The 23,181-nt window shown below is 38.5% G+C and overlaps 1 protein-coding gene across 11 annotated transcripts in view; it reads left to right on the forward strand.

Annotated features, from left to right (window-relative positions):
- The window catches only part of PTPRK (protein tyrosine phosphatase receptor type K), a 380,786-nt gene that overhangs the window by 292,110 nt on the left and 65,495 nt on the right, over positions 1 to 23,181 (forward strand). For all 11 annotated transcript variants that reach the window (XM_005487730.4, XM_014267528.3, XM_074537837.1 and 8 more), the window contains exons 9-13: positions 5,824 to 5,933; positions 7,138 to 7,339; positions 10,203 to 10,308; positions 17,041 to 17,314; positions 20,181 to 20,217. In XM_005487730.4, the coding sequence (XP_005487787.2) occupies positions 5,824 to 5,933; positions 7,138 to 7,339; positions 10,203 to 10,308; positions 17,041 to 17,314; positions 20,181 to 20,217 (729 nt within the window). The remainder of the gene's footprint in view (positions 1 to 5,823; positions 5,934 to 7,137; positions 7,340 to 10,202; positions 10,309 to 17,040; positions 17,315 to 20,180; positions 20,218 to 23,181) is intronic.

A 23,181-nucleotide genomic window follows, 5' to 3' on the forward strand; every position in this document is an offset into this window, starting at 1 on the left:
TTGGAATAGGAGAATCCATTTTGGGGCTTAAAGTAGAAGAGAGCTTTGGTCTGGGGCAAAGCATGTGCTCATTGGACATAAATGAGGTCCCCTGATCTTTCAGAGTCTGTGGCTCATTCTGCCCCGTGCAGAGATATTGAGAGCTGTGATGCAGGGTTAAGACACCAACAGTCCAATCATTACTCATGTTCCTGGGAGAGCTCCAGCAGGCTTGCCACTCTGGGGAACAGCAGAGGGAGAGGAAATGTTATAATTAGAAGACAAAAAATAAAGACAAAGAGTGAAATGCTTTGCATACTCTCTAAATGTATCCTGATTTCAGCTGGGATAGAGTTAATTTTCTCCCTAGTAGCTGGGATAGTGCTGAGGTTTGCATTTAGGATGAGAATGATGTTGATAGAACACTGATATTTTAGTTCTTCCTAAGTAGTGTTTATACTGAGTTGAGGACTTTTCAGCTTCTCATGCCCTGCCAGCAAGAAGGCACAAGAGGCTGGGAGGGGATGCAGCCAGACACTGACCTAAATAGGCCAAAGTGATGTTCTATACCACAGAACATCATGCTCAGTGTATAAACTGGGGTGAAACCCAGCCAGGGTTCACAGCTGGGAAAACAGCTGGGCATCAGTCTGTGAGTGATGAGCAATTGCAATGCACAGAGTTTGTTACATATAGTGTAATTATTTTATCTTTGCTCTTCTTATTATTTTCTTCATTGTTTTCTGCCCCATGCAGCTGCTGAGGGAGGAGGGAGCAACTGGCTGGGTGGAGCTTAGTTGCTGGCTGGGCTTAAACTATGACACTGGGGCTGGAAAGGAAATGTCAGGGGGAGCATGTACACCACTGTCAATATAAAATCAGGTTGTTTCCCTAAAAATCAATAGTATTTTTGTTCTTTACTGCAAATAGTCTAACTTGAGGGACTTCCGAAGAAGTAATTTTTGTCACCACCTTTTCTGCAAATGCTTTTATGGTAAAGACCAATAAGAGCAGTTCTGGTATTGGTTTTCCTTTTTAATAAACAAAATTTGCTTTTATTTAAAACTTAGTCTCCAGCTGTAGTAAAGTTTAAAGTAAAAACAGCAAATCCCTCAGAAAAAGCCAATGGAAAGGTGAACCATTTTTGTTTCTGGTTACATTTGAACAGTAGGAGAGATTAACTGTCACCATCTCCTGAAAATGAGCATCTACTTTGAGAGAAAGGCTGTAAGTTTGCTGCTAATATGCTGCCCTTTTTGATTACAACAGAAGAATTTTTCCCAATATAACCCTACATTTTTCTGCACATAACTTTTGCCACCGAGCATAGTAATTCTGTGCATGGCTTTCCCAGAGTGTAATAATAATAAAAATACTCTGTTTACATACACTTTCATTATTTTGTAGCAGGAAAACTGAAGCAATATAAATTCATTTTTATAGTGGTTGGTGTCAGTTAATACATTGTTTTTCCAGAAGTAATGTACTGTAATATAAATTTCCTGTTAAGACCATGTAGAACAACATTTAAGTGACACTATTTGTGAATAACAATTTATTTGTGACTGTGACATAATTTAATGCAAATATATTGGTCTAAAATGAATTGGTATGATGTCAGATCGATGGTTTGTACTTTCAATATGCATAGTATTTATAAAGTCTATCATTCCACATGCATATAGAAGAAAAGATTATCAACTATTCACTATATGAATATATAGTTTTATTAAAAGAGCCCTGGAGATGCACGCAAATCATGAAAGAAGAGCTTGTGTTGTTTGCACTATAAAACCTTCCTGAGATTCCCTTTGAATTTGTTTTATCTTACTTTTTCATATATATACATTTCATGTTTGTATACTGTTTTACTGTTTTGCTTGATTTGGTTTGTTTTTGCTTAAATTCAAAATCTCTTCTGATATCCATATAGTTAAACCCATCTAAATTATTTCACTTCTTCAGAAAAGTGTAAATCCTGACTTGTTGGAAGTTTAGCATAGAATAATGCATGGGAAAGAAAGTGTGTTTACTGTTGCTGTCACTGAGAGACGGTGGGGTCACACTTCACAAGGTCAGCAGATCAGCATCTTTTTTAAGAGTGGGCGCAGAGGCCAAAAGGTCTGAATTCTACTCGTCTAGCATCTACTTATACTTTCTAAATTATCCAGATGATTATGTTAATTAACATATTTCACCCTAACACACTAGTAATAGTCTTGTGTGTTTTGATTTAAGTGTAAACTGTCTGTAAGTCCAAAGGAAAGAGTGGGAGTTCATGTAGGAAAAGAATGGGAGCTGGGAAGTCAGCAAAATGTGCTGTGGTGAGTGATGGAGCTTCTGGAAATGCTCACACAAGCCTGAGGAAAGCCTGTGCTGCTGTTTGTGAGGAGTTTTCTGGAAGCTATTATCAACACAGGGATGACATTTACCTGGCTGGTTTTGGCCCAAGTCCTTGCTAAATATCATGCAAAGGTGTATTGGTTCTGGCTGAGCTGGAGCTCATTTTCTTTGCGTTGGTGCCCAGCAAGGTGCTGATAACGCCCCAGGGTTCTGCTGCTGCTGCTGGGCAGGGCTGGCACCGCGTTGGTGCTGACTCCCAACATTCTCCCCCAGCAAGAGGCTGGGACTGGGCAAGACCCTGGGAAGAGACACAGCTAGGGCTAGCTTACCCAAATTACCCAAAGGGCTATTCCATGCCATATGATGTCAGCTCACATGTAAAAGCCAAGGGAGGGAGAAAGAATGGGGGAAAATTCTTTATATTGCAATTTTTGCGTTCTGGAGCAACCGCTGCACATGCTGAAGCCCTGCTTCCTAAGAAGTGGCTGAACACTGCTCACTGGTGGGAAGTAGATATTAAATGTTCCCCTTTGGTTATGCATGTGCAAACTTTTGCTTTTTTGGATTTTTTTCCCCCCTCTTCAGTAATCTGCCTTATCTCAGCCCACTAAATATTTTCCATCTTGTTTTTTCTCCTCTGTCCTGCTGAGAAGAGGAGTGAGAGCGCAGCTGGCTGGGCACTTAGCCTCCAACCAAAGTCAATCCACTAGAAAAAAGGGCTCTTACCATTCTTTTGGAAAGGTGAAGTTTAAGGAATTTCTGAGGTCCTTAGTCTTGCTGGGAGTTGCAGGGAATAGACAGCAATGGCTCCCTACATGGAGAAATGTAGTTTGAGTCTTCAGGGTAGGGTTACCAACGGGTTACCTTGCTCCTTGTTCTTTTGTTGGTAGGGATTTTTTTTTTTTTTTGCTGATTTAGGGATTTTCTTTTACTATTTTTGGCCTTTTTAAAATTTCTGTTTGTAACAAATACTGATATAATAACAAAGACATAAAAGAACAAACAAAAATGCTAAGGAATTATTTTGATTAACCTGAAGATATTCTGTTCTTTAAACAAATTCTCTTCTGCTTTTCTGTTTCTCCTCACTCCCTTTACCCTTTTCGTAAAGCAACGCAATTAAAAGACATTTTTACTGTGGCTAAATTGGAAAATGGAAAGGAAAAAAAAATAACTGCAGACCATCAAAATATGTCCTTCAAACTAATATTAATCTATATTCCTTCTTCTGGGCACCTGAACTTTTATTTATCTTTTTTTTTTTTTAATTCCAGTTGAGTTCTCAAATTATTTAAGTTAATCCCTACATCAATTTTTATGAATTTGTGGGGAGGGATGATGTTTGTGGGAATTAATGTTCTCTTTCTCTAGATGCTTGCTCTCTTTTTCTTTATGACCTTTTTGAACTGGGATTCCAAGCAAGCTGTTCACTGCTGTGATTGCTTCTGCTCTTGTACCTTTCCCATGCCAGGGGGAAGAGAAGCATGAAACTAACTGGGATCACATAATTCCAGTCACTTCAACATTGCTTCTGCAGCCTTAAGCATCAAACTTTGTATTGCAGGAGAAGAAAAGAGTCATGGAATGAGATGAGCCTAGAGGCTTCTCCCACCTTGGTGTTTAAACCAAAGGTGTAGGAGGATTTATGCAACCATCAAATGTAGAGCCCTACACCCAGTTTCAACTGAATATGAAACATTTCTTTTTTAAAGCATTTTACAAAAAGTATTTGCATGTTTTTGAGCAATTATGTCTGTTTTCTTTTAATCTCAGATACTTTGATGTGGTTTAATGTCAAATTTCATATACTGTGTACATGCCCTGGAGTGTACCTGTGTTCTTTCCCAAACACAGATGTACATGCACACACAAAAAATCGTGCATGCATCTCCCAAGGAAAATGTAATGTGGATCAGGGTACATTCATACCTCTATTGAGATGTGAGGAAATTCTGTAGGGTATTCCTCTGAAAAATGAAACATTGCCTACAGGAAGTCTCTCAATGAACAAACAGCACAGAGGGGCTGTCACTGCATGTCAGCCTTCATCCACTGCCTGGTATGTCCTGGGATCCTGAAGAAAAGCACCAGACTGATTTTAGATAACTTCTCCTAGGCCTTCTTATGGCAGTTAGATGAGCTGTGAAGCTCTCACCTATTTACTTCTAGGCTGTTTTGACTACTTAAATACATTATTAATGTGCCAAGTTATGTTGATTGTACCGACGGTCAGATCATTATTTATAGCTTGTATGTAGACTGAAATAAATTTCACTGATGGGAGAGACCACTCGCACTTTCCAGCTGCTAGCACAGCACCTGGCACTTCCTTTGATCCATTGGATTTTAATTTATTTTTGCTCTTTATAAAACTGCAGTCTGCTTTGACAATGAATATCTAAGGAGTGTCATGCATAAGGCTCACGGAAAGTTGCGTTGGAGAAAATAGGCTTATTAGAAGGAGATAGAAATATATATCAATATATTTAATAGAAATGACATTTTAGATTGAAAGACTGCAAATTTGAACAACTTCATCTCTTTGAGGGGGAAGGTGTTTCATTGGGTCCAGAGTTTCTCCAGGCACTCCCTTATGCTCGCCCCCTTCTTTCAGCATGTGTGTGTTCAAATCTAGGTGAGCTGCTCTGATAAAAAGGAATTGTATGTGTAGGCAAAAATATCTTGTAAGCTGTAATGGGAGATAACTACATGCTCTTGCCTGCTGTTGATGGGATTACTAGGTGCTGTGAATCACTTGGGCAAAGAGGCCTGAGGTGACATTTCAAACTTGTTATTACACCAGGGATACTGGTTTCGTTTTTTAAAAAAATAGGTACAGTGATCTTGGTGTTGCTCAGTTCAAAGCTTTGAAAACATCTCTTATTGGAAAGATTTGAAGTAAGCAGTCTTGATCCTTCTGCACATGAGGAGGTCAAAGGCTGAAAGAAATGGCAGCTAAGCTTGTGTGTTTCCTCATGTTCAGCCCTCTCTTTTAAATGAGGATTTCTTCTAAAACAACAAATCATAAGAAGATGTGATTGAAAACTGTTTTGTAAGAATTTCTCTCCTTTGGAAGAAGCTGTGTAACAGAAACTCTTCCCTGCCTTTGATTTTTTTCCATTTAAAAGAATTTTAGAACCGTGTAGTCCTTGTCCTAAGATACGCTTATTACAGAGTTCAGTGATGTTCCCTGAAGTTGTAATCTAGCTTGAACTGTTTCCCCTGGCTATACTATGAGACAATTTGACTTTGCATAGAGTTTTGAAAACCGTATGTGGGGATAACATTAATGTTTCAACTTCATGCTCTCTCTGCACTGCAAATGACAAAATACACTTTGAAGTGCTTTTTCACACTCTCTACCATTGCCTTTTGCATGCAAATGAATATTAATAGAAGCAGACACATGCTCACTTTTGGTTTTAATAGGATGTTCTGTCATCTGTTTCGTTTTTTTGTCTCTTGAATTTCCTATTTTTAAAACTTCCATTGTGTTTATAGTGCCAGGCCCTATACCTGCCAAATCAGTGAAAGGAACTCCTTTTGAAGATAAGATCTTCCTCAACTGGAAGGAACCTGTGGATCCAAATGGCATCATTACTCAGTATGAGGTAATTATCAGACACCTAACAAGCATAGGATGGGGCTAGGGAGGTACATCAAGAGGGGTCGCTGACAGTGGGTGTTTATGCTCTTTAAGCAGCTATTCAATAGTATGCCTCTTTCATTTACTGAATACATGAATTTCTGTAGTGGTTATATACTCAAAATTTGTAATTATCGTGCATATAACTGTCCATCCCTGTCAAGTGCCTTAAATGTCTTAATTGTTGCTATATACCGTTCCAAAGCCATGACAGCTATGATCTATAAAATTTTCTTCATTGGAAGCAAAGGTTACATGAAAAGTAAGATGGTTATGAAATTTGGCGCAATGTTTTTTTTAGCTTTGTTAGATTTTTAGATATTGCCTTTTAAGAAAAACTCCATATGAATTCTGTTTAAAGTGTATTTACTTTATGAGCCTTCTGGGGATCTCCATAGGAGGTTGGCAGGTAACACAACCTGATTTGAGCAACAAACACCACACTTTCTAGCACTCTTCTTTTAAAGGAAAAAAGATATAACTTTGCGTATTAGTGAATTATAGGAAGGCAAACCAACAAACAAAACCCCCTAAAAATTATTTTTTATCTATATATTTATTTATTTATTTAATGTAGACTAAATTTATACGCTAGTGTGAGTTAAACCAGGTGGGCAGCTCAACCCCACTCAGCTATTTGATGACTTCCCCCCAGTGGAATGTAACAGTGACGTTTTCCATACATAAACTATGTAAAAGCAGTTGATTAATGAGATTAAATCAGATAAATGCTTCCTTAATTTTTAGTTGGAAACAGATGCAAAAGGCAGTGGATTAACAGTGACATTAGCCCTGAAAGACCAGCTACAGAAAAATGAAATTGTGAAACTCAAAGTGTTCCATGGTGATTCTCTAACTAGCAAGGGAGTGTGTCATCCAGCAGTAATGATAAAGGGTGCCTGCATAGCCTTTTAAGTAAGGCAAACTCTTCAATAATACACATGAAATCCTCACTGGTTTAGTGCTGGACTTGACTGTTGGGTTAATGGTTGGAATCAATGATCTTAAGGATCTTCTCCAACCTAAATGATTATATGATTCTGTGGTATCCCCAAGATAAATGGGTAGCTAGATGATCATGTGTCTTTTGTTTCCTTTCCAGCCAAGCTAACCTAAATCCCTTGTGCCAAAGCTTTTAAGAGTTGTTGCAAAAATTTCTGTTTCCCCAGGTGAGCTATAGCAGTATACAGTCATTTGACCCCGCAGTTCCAGTGGCAGGACCTCCACAGACAGTATCCAAGCTGTGGAACAGCACACACCACGTCTTCTCTCACCTGCACCCCGGTACTACCTACCAGTTCTTCATACGTGCAAGCACTGTCAAAGGGTTTGGACCAGCAACTACCATCAATGTAACAACCAATATCTCAGGTAAAAACAAAGAACAGCGTAAAGAAAAAGCAGGGAAGGGGAAAGGGAGATGTCTTTTGAATATTTTTGTATGACTCGAGAAATTGTGAAATGCTTAAAAAAAAAACCCACACAAAATCCTACCATGTTAAGAAATTATGTTACTAAAATGTTTCTGGGTGTACTCACCACAGGGTAGCATACGTTCAGGGATAAATCCTTGCATGAGGTGAAAATTGCTCAGCTGTAGCTGTGAACTGTTTTTTCTGTGTAATACAGTACTTTCATCCAAAGATTTTGAAGTGCTCTGTAAACCTTAATTAATTAGGCCTGTCAACACTCCACAGGTCACTAAGAACTGCATCTGTTTTGCGGGTTAGTAAAGTCAGGTGCAGAAAATTACTGACTCGCTGAAGGTGACTCTACTCACAGCACACAGCTGTAACAGGGTCAGGGAAGTTGAGACAATGTGTGAATTTCTTTTGCCAGATTCACATAGGTCTGCTTCCTTGTGCCTTTATTGATTTATTGCAGTGCACCAACTTTGATATTATTTGTCTTAGTAATGCACTGTAAACTCTGGAAGACAGTTATGTCAAATGAAATGTTTAGTCAAATTTCAATGCTCTTCTCAAAAAATAAGATAGTGGCTTATGCAGTTGATAGTGGAAGATAAGTCAATGCTATATTCAGAGAAACTTGATTTTGTGACATGGTGACTTTAGAGCTTGGCAAAGATCAAAGAAGTCAGCCAATTATATATTTAAACAACAAAAAGCAGGATATTTTCCTCATTATCTGTCATAATGAAACTCAGATTGTCCTGTAAAGAGAAGTTAATAATGTAACAGAATGCATCTATGATTTTTGTGGGATACAGCTCACATAGTCTCCTCACAGTACATGAAAACACACCCATAAATCAAAGTGTGAGAAAATTCAAGGTAGAACTCCTTGAATTATGTAGCAAATAAAATGCTGTAGTTGTCATTACTAACTGGAACAGTTTGTGGAATTCCACCCCAGTACATAAGCACTTACACTCCTCATACCCCTGTCCCTTCAAAACAACACAGCCAATCCACAAAAACTACCAAATTATGTGTTCTATTCTGTTTATGTAGCTATTAGATTATTTTGGAGTCTGATAATTCACTCAGGTTGTTTTAAGGGTTTCTTCACAACAAATTCTAGTTCATAAATTTTCCGATATTATGGTGGTGTAGTTCATAAATTTTCAAGTATTATAGTGGTGTAGTCCTTGCATGCTTGTCTTCTAACCCCTTAGTAAAAGGGAAAGAAAAAAGGTCTATATCTTGCTAGCATGTCTGATATTTCAGTGTTTTGAGAAAAAAGTTCCTTGATGTGTTTGGATTATTTAGAACTACAGTGAATTCAGGCTTCTTCAGATATGCCCTCTTTTTCCACACAGAAATTTTGGCAGTTTTGTCCAGAATCCACTATAGCACAACTTTCTAGACAGAGTGTGTGTCTTGTTATTTGGGAAGATGTGGTTAATGCTAGGAAAGCTCAAATGCAGGCTGTGACACCCCTTGTATCTGAACTTCAGCCTGTTCTTTCCATCTTGCTTTAGGCTGAACTGTTGTCCAGTTCTACTCTGCATGACTGGTACTTTATATGGAGTGACACATGTTTCAGAAAATGCTAACTTTCGTTTAATGAGGGCTGAAATTATTCCTTTTAACTAAGCTTACAGGTGGTTACTGTGATTCTAGTGAACATGGTGTAAGCAGTAATTTTAAAATTAACATTAAATGAACATTAATTCTATAAAATATTATTTCCTGAAATAAGAGCAGGTTTTGCATTCATCTAGGACCTAGGACTAATGAAGCAAGGCTTTTAATCTTTCAGAGCTCTTCTATCTATTGATGTAGTACTGTAAAATTATTATGACTCAAATGATTCATGTCCTGCTAGGAAACATCTTTTTTGAAAGTCCATTTGGAAATATACAGGGTTCATTAATGATTTTATAATGATACAGCCACATATTTAAAAAAACACAAACATGCAGATAGTTTTCAAACTTATGAAAAATTAGCAATTTTTAGAAATCTATTCTTTTCTGATTCGCAGAAAATCCTGTTTCTTTCCTTGCACTGGGGCTGAAGTCAGCAGCAGATTAAAGGTGGATGGTTGAAGTAATTGCCAGCACTAGCCATCCCACCCACAACAAACACTGCTGCCATGGAGGCGTGACAGCCTGACAGCCCATTAGTGAATCAATTCCTGAACTACTTCTGGTTTTGACTTTGATTTTGTTCTTTCACAGTGGTTTTGAAGCTGATTAATGAGCAGCTTGGCCATCCATTGATAGGAATGGGCATGGGAATGGATTCCCTGATCCAGTTCTAGCCCACAGATGCATGTCTATACAAGTCCAATTTTCCTGCACACTGGTTGATATTGGCATTGTTTCCCAATACGTTTAAGGGGAAATATGGAAGGCTCTTAAGTTGTTCAAGGCAGATGGTAGAAGCTGGGTCTTTGACATGGTGACTGTAGTTATTTGCAGGGTAGAAAAATTGCTGCAAAAAATGTGGATTTTATTGTAGTTTAGGGTTTCTTGTCAGTCACCTCCTCCCTCTATTTCTCTCCTTCTTGAATAAAGCTGTTTCAAGTTGAGAGGTGTCATGATTTGATGGGAAGTGGTTAGGGGTAGTGTTATCATTTGTTCATTAAATCCCATTCATGCCACAGTAAAAGAATGTGTCTGACTGGAAAAACTGTTTAAAAATACTTGCATGGCTGATAAAGATTGTCTCTTTGTTCTATATCCAAGCAGCCACAACCTCATAAAAATTCTAAATGTTTTCACTGATTTGTTTCTTGTTCTTTTTATTCCCTCAACATTAATCAGCTCCCACTTTACCAGACTATGAAGGAGTGGATGCATCTCTCAATGAAACTGCTACTACAATAACTGTACTCTTGAGACCTGCACAGGCCAAAGGTGCACCTATCAGGTAAAAAAAAAAGAAATCAAAAGAGTTGACTTTATATTTGAATATTTGTTATGTCACTGTATACAGAGCTGTTCATTTCTGAGTGACACTCATTTAAGATCACTAATTTTTTTCCTTACCTACACCTAGTTTGCCAATAGACGTGTAACTAAAGAAATTCTGGGGTTGGCAGGGTTTTTTTGTAAAGATACTCCTGGCCTGAATCATTCAGCTACCTGACCTGTTTGATATAGGGTCCCCAGAACTACCTTCTAGCCATTATAATTTCATTTTACTTTCTCACAGTGCCTCTGAAATATGATGCTGAAAGGTGTTTGTCAGAAAGTAGATTTCAAAATAACACTTCCACTCCAGTGCTTCAAAGTCAGCTACTCTATAGCATATATGTGTGATTGGAAAATTGTAAGCTGTGGGGAAATGGGAGAATAATAGTGATGAATACAAACTATTTGACCTTTTTCTTCTGAGAGCGCTTCTTACTGGGATTCATGTAGCAAGCTATTAAATTTTATTTGGCATGTCCTCTAATCATATTAAAATGCTTCATTTATGTTAACTTTGAGGGGTCTTTCCCTTTCTGCTCTCTGTTGAGAGATAATTTAATTTTGTTTGCAAAGATTAGTCCCCATCCTGATCTTTACTTCTACTTGTTAGTGTAAAAATTTTATGATATTATTTGATTCCATTTGTATTTTACTGATGTGGCTGCATCAGCAATATTCAGGGGCAGGGTTGACTAATTGGGGGTTAATTAGCTGCTGAGCATCAGAAGGTTTTCATGCTATTACCCTTGTGACATTTTAGAGAAACACAGGCTAATGCATTTCATTCTGTGTTACATTAAGTCCTCTATCAGGGCTCAGCTGATGCCAAGTCACATGCCCAAGCCCTAAAAGCAGAGGAAAATTAACTGTCTCTTAAGTCTATTTCCATTAAGGGGAATGTATGTTTTACATGGATGTTGTGGGGGATGAGTCACATACCTATATGAATTTTTATGTGCTTATCGTATAATCACTCTTATGATTGATATTATCAAGTTATTTATTTATATTCTGTCATAGAGGATAATCCATATTCCTCTCCATTATAGGAGATTTTCATGTGTTATATTTAAAATTGTTATCTCACGTATCATTCATTTCTGAGATATTGCTCTGGGGCAAACCTAGGATTTTTGGGGAACAGGGCTGCTTTCAGTATGAGACTTGAATTCTTAAAATATGGATTTTTTAAAATTTAATACCATGGAATTCAGACTTCCAAATCTGCAGGTGCTTAAACTTGCTTCACTATATGCCTTTGTAGGTGCTTTTAAAGGCTTCCAGGTGTCCTGCTGCTGTCCTTAATGAAAGCTGTCCTTGTTTAGGAAACGTGATATCTGTTTCTCACATAATCCATGCCACATCCTTTCAGTCTTGTGTCTGGCCATCTGAGGGAACTGAGGCAGATTCTTGCCCAGAGCTTCCCTGCTGGACACCACTGGGATCTGCTTATGGCAGTGGTGCACATCATCTTTACAGCAGCTGCTCCAGGGCACTCCTGTGCTGACAGCAGCGGGCTTCCACCTTCAATCCCACCACCCATCTTCAGGGCGTCAATCTTGGGTCTTGGGTCTTTCTCCTGAAGGGATGGTTCTTTCTTGAACTGGTAGCATGATGAGATGTGGCTAGAGAATTACTCATGTGGCTAGAAAATTACTCACCCTACTTCAGAAAGGTCTGGTTTCTCTTGCAGACGAGGAACTTGCTGCAGAGTAAACCTGCAGACTAAACCTCACATTTATTCTGTCAGTTTTCCTCACAGCATCCTCAGTTCAATGGCTTGAGCTTGTCACTGTGGCCTATGAAGATGGCAGAAAGGACCCGTGTACTAAACGCTAATAGAATATTTGATAGTGATAGTTTCACAGAGTATTAATAACTGTTGTTTGGCTGTGTTCTCAAAAAAGCCTACTTCTTTCTTACTTCTAAAACCTAACATCAAGTTTCTAACATCAAGAGGCCAAGGAAAGAAGTCCTTTACCATAACTGGAGACTTAGGCTTAATTCTTAAAATCAACCAGGTGTTTTATTCCTTGCTTGGAATGAGACGCATTCTCCAGGGGAATGCAGAAGGCATGGTGTTATTGCCTTTTCTGAAGCTATGCATATTGCAGTCAGGTACTTTTCTGCAGCTTCTTAATAGGGAGATAAATGTAGCACACTGAAATTCTGAATTGATTCAATGCATTTTGCTAAACTTTATGATATATTTTAGTGAAGCTTCACTCCATCACTCCATCCATACTGCAATTTTGTTTCCTCTAGAAGCTGGATTACTGCCATAATGAGTGTTACTAGGTAGGTGGGGAAAAAATGGATCACCGTGCCTGCAGCTGTGAGGGAATAGAAGGGACTCAGATGCTGTTTTTACCCTGACCATGAATAATACAGCTGGCTTTTTGAAAAGGTTTTGTTTTTTTTTACCCGGTTCTGTAATCTCTGGAGCTGTAGATGGTCATTTCATTTCATATCAATAATGTTAAAAAAATAAAATAATAGGAAAAGAAAAAGAATAAGAAAAAAGTTCAGTCTGATACGCTTTTGCTTTTATAAATGGATTTATGCCATGATCAGATTTCCATCATAGCCTCCCAATCAGCACAGCCCTCAGCAAGCAGATGTTCCCTATCTCAAGTATAATCTATGTGCAGTATTTCTTTAAGACAACTGCCTGGCTGCCCTAGTTGTCACAGTTTTACCATGGCTCTAATCATACCTTCACTGTCAGGTTTTATTGTGCAATCCCTAGCATTCTTTATGGCCTCCTGGAGTTTAAAAACAAAATTACAAACCAGAAATGCAAAGGGAGACAAAGCTGGATGGCTCAGGCTCACTTTGAAGCGCGTATAGTTTCACCATCAATCTTGTGGATGAGATTCCAGTCAGGAGAATCAATGGTGCTTCGGTGATTCATTTGAAGATGTGATTTGTTGCTGTAGTTTTTCCTGAAGGTTCCTAACTGAGTATCAGAAAAACAATTTTTTGTTTTCAAATCCTACTGCAGATAAGGATTACAAAGAGTGTACATCAGAATCAGAGTAAATTTTTAACGATTAAAGCTATTTTATTTGATTGTTAAAGTGCTTTTCTTGTACTTCCTTAAAATGAATTAGGTTTTTTTCATTTTGCAGCAAGATTAATTAAGGGTACCATGGCAGGGAGCAACTAAAACAATCATTGTCAATTAGAATTCCAAGAGCTGGGACTGAAACTTGAGCTCGTCAGTCAGTCTGGTGCTTGTCAAAGGAGAGGAAGATGTATCTCCACTAGACACATAGAAAGAAATGTCTAGCAGGTATTTAAAGTCCAGTCAGAATAGGGCTAAAGCATGAACAACATTTACCACTGCTATATCTCTTTGGATCCTGAATTTTTAGGCAGGGATAAAAAGGAAGATGTTGTCAGAGACCTCCTTCACTTGTTTGCAATTTTCTTGGTCGATAGCAAGGTACTGTATGGGTTTTCTTTAATTAACTAAAAAAGGTTTTGTCATGAGAAATAATTTCTTCATGGAAAATTTCCATGAGGAGCTCTTCAACTGCTGTATCTTCAAAATTTCTCTGCTTACCGGGCTGTCTCAGACAACTCTTTGGCCTTTATGATCCTGATGACTTATGTAGCAGGTTCTGAAATTTTTATTACTCTTCAGAATAGCTCAGAATTTATTTTAGTCATCAAGAAGAAGGAATACTGTCATCTAAGCTTTCCACTCCTGTCTCTTTATTTCCCTATTTTACTCCTTCTTTGTTGTATGGAAAGACGAGGAAAAAATTCTATTGTAGGAATTCCCTCAGCTCCTGTCATAAAAAAAGCTCTCTCAGTAACTGAATTCTCACCAGCACAGAAAAGAAAAAATGTATAGAAAATTTAAGATAATTGAAGGTAGGAATAATTATATGCAAAGACACAGGGATAAGCAGAGTACATAGTTAAATTTTCACTAATACCTGATACCAAACACATTTGCAGCCAGTGAACACCCCACTTTTCAAGCTGCAAATTTAGCTTTGACTTGTTTCGTTACACGTTACAGCAGGGTGTCCTTTCCGAGCATTGTTGTGTGCACACAGAGTAACAGTGCTGCTCTGGAGCCACTGCAGTGTGTTGTAAATGGCTTTAAACAGATGCTATCACAAAGGGCCCAGAGGTAAACTACTGTATGTCTTGTTAGCTTATAATGCTGCATGAACAATACTGCCAGATCACTTATCTAAAGAGGATTGGCAGATCTTTTACTTAAATGTACTTAGTGAAACTACACTTTAAAAAAATAAAAATAATGCTTTGTTGGAGACTTAAAACAGTTTTTATCATTTGCTATTTTTTCTATTCTGTAAGTGTAGATGACTACAATATGTATATCTAGGTCTTATTTTCCGCATATTGTAGCTTTTCATGTGTAGGGGGGTCCAAAAGCATTTTTTGACTATATTTTATAGAAATTAATTTAGTTGAAAGTTTTTCAGAACTGTCACATTTTATTGTGGTCTTATGCTTAAAATTTTGCCATACTTTTTATATCCCATTCAAAAATCAGTGTTCTTTTAAAGAAGGCTATAAAAGAGATTTTTAACCAATTTGATTCTCATGCCCTTCATATTGCATTTTTTGTCTCCTAAGAGAGTTTATTCTCAAAAAGGAGATATGCCTTAAAATGAAGATACCCCTTTTATCCCTTATTCTATAAAATGGGAGAGGGGAAGAGTGGTTGATTTGCTGGCTGTAGTGTGTCTCATTTTCAGAGCTGTGTGACAAACCAGGCTGTTCCAGGGGACTGCTGCCTCTGTCACGTGCAGGCATTGCACTGTCCTTCCTTGTCCCTGCTGGCTTTCTCCTTTGAAGCTCCCAGGGTGTCACAGACAAGTTTCCTGCTATTCTGTCACTTCTGAGAGCAGAATTTGTGTCTGTCCCAGACCACTGGCAGCTGATGAGAGAAGACTGCAGAATTCAGGCAGCAGAGACGTGGTGTTTGTGTCCCAGGGCTCTCCAGCTGGTTGTCTGCCCAATTCTGAAACAGTGTTTTTACACTGCTTGGGTCCAGGGCCAGGCCAAGGAGGGAATGAATGCCAGTAGTCATTTCTTACCTTGGGACATGATAAATAAAAATTTTTAAAATATTTTTCATCCTGTCAAGTTTTTAAAATATCAACGCTTTTGGGGTTTTTTGCTAGTACATTTATTTTGAAGCATAAAGAAATATACTGGATATACAGGGGTTTTGTGTAAGTGATTTGTTGGTATAGTCCCCATTAACTGGAGATGGTTAATACATAGAGGCTACCACAGAAGGTGATGTATAACTGAGCTCAGTTCATGGTCAGTTTATGAGAAATACATTTCCCCAGGCCTAACTTTTTTTTCTTTTTACATTCTTCTTTCTACCTGGACTTTCAAAACTGAAATGACTTTATATATTCTTCTTGGGCATATTGAAATGGAGGAAAGAAGCATTCCTGCTTAATTTTTACACACTAGGAAAAGGGGATGCTAACATCTTCTTTCAGCTTAGGAAAGACATGAAACTAATTTCTTATTTTATTTCTTCTCCTCTTTCTTCCATTCTCTAGTATCATACTTTATCTCTGCCACTGCAGTTATTGGGTTTTCTGAGCAGCAGTAGCAGAGAAAATTGACAAAATAATTTAATGCTGCCGCACAAATTCTGAAAGGAGGAGGACTGTCTTTGCCTTTCAGAGTCCTTGCAGCAATGCAGTGACACTTTGAGAATTTGGTTCAGTTTTACCTTTTCAGTTTAGAAAGCTTTATAGCAAACCCAAGACAGACAAGTCTGCCAGTTTAATTCAAAAGCTTCAGGTTTCTTGTCTACATGCCTTAAAATCCCCAAACCTCTTTTTTTTTTCTTATAAAATGAAGGATTGCCTTCTGCTCTCACTATGTAAATTCTTTACTTCTGAAAAGCAGAGGAAGCTGATAATGAGTTGGTAGCATCCTGCAGTTAGGTAGTTCCTCTAAAGAAGAAAGAATTATAATTACCTGTTCTATTTTGAGCAGGTGATTTTGAAAAGTGACCAAGCCATGATCCATTTCAACAGAGTTATTGGGAGGTTGAGGTGCTGTTTTGATGGGCTGAATAGTCTCTGCTTCAGCAATTCATAATATTTTATCATTGACAACTGTAAAGGAATGAGGCAGTCTCGTTCAGTGGAATGGACAGATTTCTGTCCATCTGTGCTTGTATTACAGCATGTCACTTGTACTTTAGATCTGCATAGCTCTGAGCCAAGATAGAAGCCACAGCAAGGTCAAGAGGTGGAGAAGCCTGTCAGCACATTCTGTCTCTAATGATATGACAACTGCAAATTGGTGCTTCAAGCACAGCCTGGAGGCAGCCATTATGTTGGGACTTGAAGCTCAGCTTTCTCTAATACTGTTTCAAAGGAAAATGCTAACTTCAGATTGCTTCTGATCAGCCAAGAGTTTAATCTGTTGTAGTTTAACACATTTTTTCCTGTGTTTCTTAAAAGAAAAAAGTTTTAAAGGAAAGTAATAATAAGAGGTCACGTATGGATTTGTATTGTTGTTTTTCACACATACGCACACACACACACACAAAAAAGGATGCTGCTTCATTCCAACAGCTAAAATAAACAGTTTTGCTGTATTTCCAGCCTTTTTTTCTTCTCTGCATCCATCTCCTCTCTTGTCCTTTTTTCCTCTCTCTCACCAGTGCCTACCAGATTGTTGTTGAAGAGCTGCACCCACACCGAACAAAGCGAGAAACTGGTGCCATGGAGTGCTACCAAATCCCTGTCACCTATCAGACTGCCCTTAGTGGAGGCTCACCATACTACTTTGCTGCTCAGCTGCCCCCAGGAAACCTGCCAGAGCCAGCCCCCTTTACTGTGGGTGACAACAGGACGTACCAAGGTTTCTGGAACCCGCCGCTGGCTCCTCGGAAAGGCTACAACATCTACTTCCAGGCCATGAGCAGCGTGGAGAAGGCAAGTGCTGACAGCACCTGGCTCCTGCAAGGAGGCAAAGACATGCCTGTGGTGACAGCTAGGGCTGCTGGAGTCGGACGTGGGAGGTGTTGGCAGTGGCACGGCTGAAATCCCCCGGTGCTGTGACAGCATGGCAGTGTGCCATTCACATTTCACATCAGCCTCGTGTCACAGAAACTGTTACTAGATGGGAGATTAATGTATCTCATAGTAATTGTCTGAGGGAAGTAATTTTAGGACTGTGACTGTCTCCTTGGTAAATAACATCCGCAGCGCTTTCCCCAGTTCTCAGTACCTGCACTCCTCAGAAGATTAAATTACTGCAGTCTAAAGAGAATGTGGGCTGCTCAGTAGGCTAGCAAAACATTGCAAACTTTTTAAGACTCTCACACTGGACATCAAATAAAAAGTAAACATTTTCTTGAGCAAAAGTAACTGCTGACCCACAATGAGTTTGAGAGTCTTTCTGAGAAAGTGTACACCAGGCTTGCAGCCCTGCTGTGCAGTGGAATTATGGCTATCATTCACCTTCATTACCTCCTGGGTGCCTCTTTTTAACTCTGCTGCTGAGTGCTGCTGCTGGCTCTTTGTGCATATGGAAGGAGGAGAAGTGTCAGGGAGAGAGGTTCTGAGGTTCCAGGTGCAAAGAACAACTGTGGCTCGGCAAGCCCCAGGCTGTTGCTTTTGAATGGTTTTTACTCTTGTAAATGAAAAATGAGGGAGAGGAAAAGGATTGGTGAGAAGGGAAAATATGGTAGACGGAGAAGCTTTAGGTATTTAAAATTCAATATTTGGATATATAGTTTAGAAAACTGAGGTGTCCAGGCAGTTCAGACAGGAACTAGAAAGGCTAGGCTGATAATCACTGATATCCAGCAGAACCATTGGAAAGGAGCAGAAGCAGTGTTTACTTTTCCTTATGCTTGGATCACTCTGGTGGCTAAACAAATCCTTGCTAACAGGCAGCCTTGCCTTGGAGTCTTTTGAAGGAAATCTCAACCTTTACCTATGATTATGAAAATTGGATATGCATGAAGTGAAAATGGGTACAAAGGTGTTTGAAAACAGGACTTTTTTTTCTCATTCAGTAGACCATTCCCTCTTTTCAGTTGTTATTTAAAGACCTATATGAAGTAAACAAAGCAAAATAAAAGGTGACTGCTAGACACCCATCCATATTTCCCTCACCTGCTAAAAATAATTTCCATTGTTTTTGTGGATTTCCAATAGACTGCATTGTAAAGAAATCTGTTTCATTCACTGAGGAAAAAAAAAAAGGGAGGGAAAAGTAAACTGAAAGTACAAAATATATTTAGATATTTATTTTGGCTTTTACATTTTGACAGATAAGTAGAAAATGAGAGAACACAGTATTTTTTAGTTAAACACAATATTTTTTGGTGATTTCAGTTTGTGAGACATTTTAATCCTAAAATAGATATCTTTGTTATGTTTGAAACTTTGGATCAAATTCCTGTTCCTACAGGGATTTAGAGGGGGGTTTTGAGGTGAACTGCACTACATTCTGCCAGGACAGAGATCTAATGGTTGTAAGATAATATCTGAACTGCAGAATATTTAAACAGATGCTTTGCTGTAAACCAGTGGGATCTGAAACAGGCAGAGGGAAGTAAAGAAGGCTCTGAAGTACATGTAGGGTTGAGAGGAGGTTACTCTGATCCTTGCAGACATATTGAACAGAAACGGACAAGTAAATCCAGTAACTAGGGAGAATGGGTAGGATTATGTTAGTGAACTTCGTGGGACTTTCATTTTGATTGAAAAATTGTCCTTACTGAACACCTACAGTGCCTCAGCTTAGAGTTTTGCTAGCACTTTACAAGCTGTGTTTACAAACTGGCATCTACATATTTTACCTGTTGCTTTTGAATCTTCAAGAGGAGACAGATGCCAAGGGAGGTATTCGGGGATGGAGGATTAGAGTAAGCATATTTTATAGAGTGAAACTGACATTATTATGTTTTCAAATTACAAGCTAATATTGTTTAGAGTGATCTAATACCTTATGTTCACACAACCTTATGCTATTTCAGTATGTTTTCTTTTAAAATGACTGCGCATTGTACAGTAAGGTCAGAAATCCCATTTATGACTGATCCTTGTCTGTTCAAGTTGTCCAAACTGTGCAAAACCAAGTAAATTGTTTTAATTCAATTTGTTTTAATTGCTCACCCAACTTCAGCAATCTGAAATTTGAGGGGAGAAAGTAGTAAATTACACAGAAATTTTTTTGCATGTGCAACATCTTCTGAAACACATTGCTATCAAATCACTGTCTCCTGGGCACACAGTATAGATTGTAGATTAACGGTGTCATTGTGTGGAGGGATATCTGAGCTGCATCTGCGCTTATTCCACACCCAGAAGCATGACGGAGCGTGTTGCTCATGTGCTTCAGGTGACTCTTCAAGAGTGCCAGGACGTAGCAAGACGTAATTTTGGAGACAGTGCTGAGCAAATGTATCTTTGCTGCACAGTACTGTTTCAGGTCAACACAAGCTCAGCATTTTTGTGCTGTGACATAAATCTGAGCGCCACTCCTCCCTTTTCCTCCTGCTGCATCCTCTCTTTGCATTCTTACGGCATGGTTTCCATTTGATTTTAATAACCTGAAATTTTGCTATATTTGGGCTGTCCCACACCTTTTCTCCCCATTATCATCCTGGACAATACATTCCAATCAAGACGAAATTCCCCAGCCTCCACCCCTGCTAAGCCCAGAGCCCTGAGCCAATTCATTGGGTTGTACCAGCTGATCAGTAGATCTAAGATGAATGTATGGAGTGGGGAGAGCAAGAAAAAGCCCTTGATCTGACTATTTTCTTTACTTTTCTTTCCTTAACAGGAAACCAAAACTCAGTGTGTTCGAATAGCTACAAAAGGTAAGAGGTTCGTCCCCACACACAAAGTAGCTTTTTAAATGAATTGTGGTGCTGCTATTAAAGGTTCAAAGCAAAGCCAGTGCTATCCCTCTATTTTGAGCCACTCAATTGTGTTAAAATGTAATGGTCTGCTGCTTTTTATTCTTTGGTATTGAGCCAAGAGAGTACTGTTCTAGCAATACACAGAATTTTGACAAAATAAGGACACTTCTTTATTCCCCCTTTTTGTCTGTGGCTTTCAAGATCTGCTTTTAGAGTGCTGAAGCATTGCTGGCAGCAGATAGATGGACAGGAGAGAAGAAATGCACATGGGTAAACTGTCTGTTAGACTAACAATTATTTTCAAGCAGGGGTGGAAATAATTTAAATGAAGGACATGACAGTTAATTTTCCTAAGTAAGAGCTCCAAGTGTTAGTGAGACGTAGGAGAGGGTTGATTTGAGAAAAGCTCCTCTCTGACAGCAAGTGAGTTCCAGGACTAAGGCTGACTGCATAGCTGTGAGAATAAATCATGTTGACCCCATATACAGCAGGTTAATCACATACTGCTCACTCAAAAACGTTGTTTCATCTTCAAATGAGGACTTGGTTGTTCTGTTTATTGTTATCTCTTGCTTTGGCTGTATTTATAGCCACTAGTTTTGGTGGCTTGATTATGCCAGTTGCTTCATGGACTCTAGCAGCTAAACAAGCAAGGAGCTTACAAATGCCCAAAGAGTCTTCTGCAGAGGCCCAGCACTTATGTTGTCTCTTTCTAATTGCATATTGATATTCAGCATAAAAAGAACTTTAGATAGGAGGAATCAGGTATTAAAGTACTGCAGAGGCACATCAGCCCCATTTTTTCAATAACTTCCCTCAATTTAAATCTTGTTCAAATGAAAAGATGATGTCTCTAATGAGATGGTAGCAATCAAATGTTTTCTTGAGAAACCAGAAAAAAAATGTACTTCTTAATATGTGTTAGCATTTTCATCAAGTGAGGTATGCTAATATGAACAGGAAATTAAAACCATGAGCTAAGTCTTCTGTAAAAAGTACATCAGCATTATTTTTCTTATGTTTACCTGGCAATATTAAATGTTTGAATTAAAATGTATTTGCATAAAAAATTATTTATGTACCTCAAGCATGTATTGCTAGTATTGGGTCTAGGGAGAGTTTGAAAGGCTCAGAAATAACTCAAAATATTGCAGAACCGTGGAAGGGGAAAACAATGGTCTCTCTCATCATAAATTTTCTGGATAGTAATAATAAAACAGAAGGGGAATTCACCTGTCATATGAGGAAATTATTTTTTGCTTAACCACACACATTCCCCCAATCTCAAAGCAATGTTCGTGGTAGCAAGAGACCCCTTGGCGGTTGCTTATACACCTTCCTCTGCTGCAACAGTCACATTCCCCCGATGGCTGTAGTCTGAAAGAAAGGCAAAAATAAGTATGAGGTTTGTTACCATTGTGCCTTATATATTGCCCTTGACACTCTGATTGAAGACTGGTTTCCCTGAAGTAACTGAGTTGCCTGATGTATCTGTGCTAAATTTCTTGAAAATGGACCTAAAAACCAGTGTTTTCTCTGACTTATTTTAATTGCTGGCTGTGAATTGCAGGAGGAGTCAACACTAGGAACAAATGCTATCTCTTCCTCTGCAGGAATACATTTAATAAGGAATCATCATTTCAGAGTCATATTGTGTACATTGTGTACACATTATGTACATTCACATTTCTCAAATGAGTTGTGCTGGTATTCTAAAGTATTTTTTCACAGTTCATACTGATTTTTTCCCATGTTTTCATCATAATAATAATACCATAATATGTTATATTTGAAGAAAAGTATACTTAATATACTGGTTTATGTGTATGCTCATCTGGTTGCCGTGATTTGTTTGTTTGGTTTGCTGTAGTGTGTAAGATCACATTGAATTATTGGTGTAGGAAATGTCTGGTTATATTTGTGATATTTTCATCGGAAAAGGGGACTGTCTCACCTTACGTAATGCACTCCAGTAAAGCAAACCTACCTGTTTAAAATCTGGGAAATTGTCTAAACTATGTATTCTATTATAAATGTAGTGTGTAGTTCTGTGTCATGTCTTGTGACTTGAAGCAGCCTACAGGTGGCCAAACTGAATTTTGCCTTTAACGGGTTGAAAAGACATTAAAAATTTTAAAAAGCTGTGTTGGAAGGGAGTAGGGAGGAACAACAGAAAAGGTGCGCATTAAGACAAAATATACTTGGTAGTGAAGTTCAGTATTACCAGCAAAGTTATTTTCTTATTTCTATCTTGTTCAAGAATCTGGTTTATCCACTGTGAATATTCACACCAATAAGACATAAAGATGGAAAAAATATGACTGCAATGTGCTGGAGAAATTTATCCCTAACTAATTTTTTTTTGGGGGGGGGGGTGACAATTCCCTAGCAGCATGCTTTCCATGTATTTTAATGTATTATGGGTTTCACTCCTATGATTCCCAAGGCTGCCTTCTCCCTTTGGGAATTGATGGAATACCTTGTTTATTGGTGTTAAACTAACAGAAGCCAACAAATTTAAATTGAAGCACTTGTACTTTTTTGGTCTGTATGTTCCAGGTGCAGTGCTGTCATGTGCTTCTGATAACAAATGCACGGAAGTGTCAGATCATCTGAAAGATGGTGCCAAATCATGACTAAAGAATGTTGCTGCTCCTTCTTGGTGTGCCTTGAAAAAATGCTTTTGAGTAAACAGAGAGACATACTAGTGTCTGGTGTACTGAAATACACTGAGTTAATTTTTCATGGTAGAAACACTGGAGCAGCCCCTATTTAAAAAGTAGCTTCCTGAGCAGTTCCTGTGTACCTGCAGCTGAAGGATGAAGGCTGGTGATTCTTTGATGGTCCTTAATTAGACTGACAGTATGATTGGCCCTTTTTCTAGGCACCTACTTCCATGGCACTTTGTGGGATCTTAATGAG

The sequence above is a fragment of the Zonotrichia albicollis genome, chromosome 3 (genome assembly GCF_047830755.1).
Source record: "Zonotrichia albicollis isolate bZonAlb1 chromosome 3, bZonAlb1.hap1, whole genome shotgun sequence".
NCBI classification, from domain to species: Eukaryota; Metazoa; Chordata; class Aves; order Passeriformes; family Passerellidae; genus Zonotrichia; species Zonotrichia albicollis.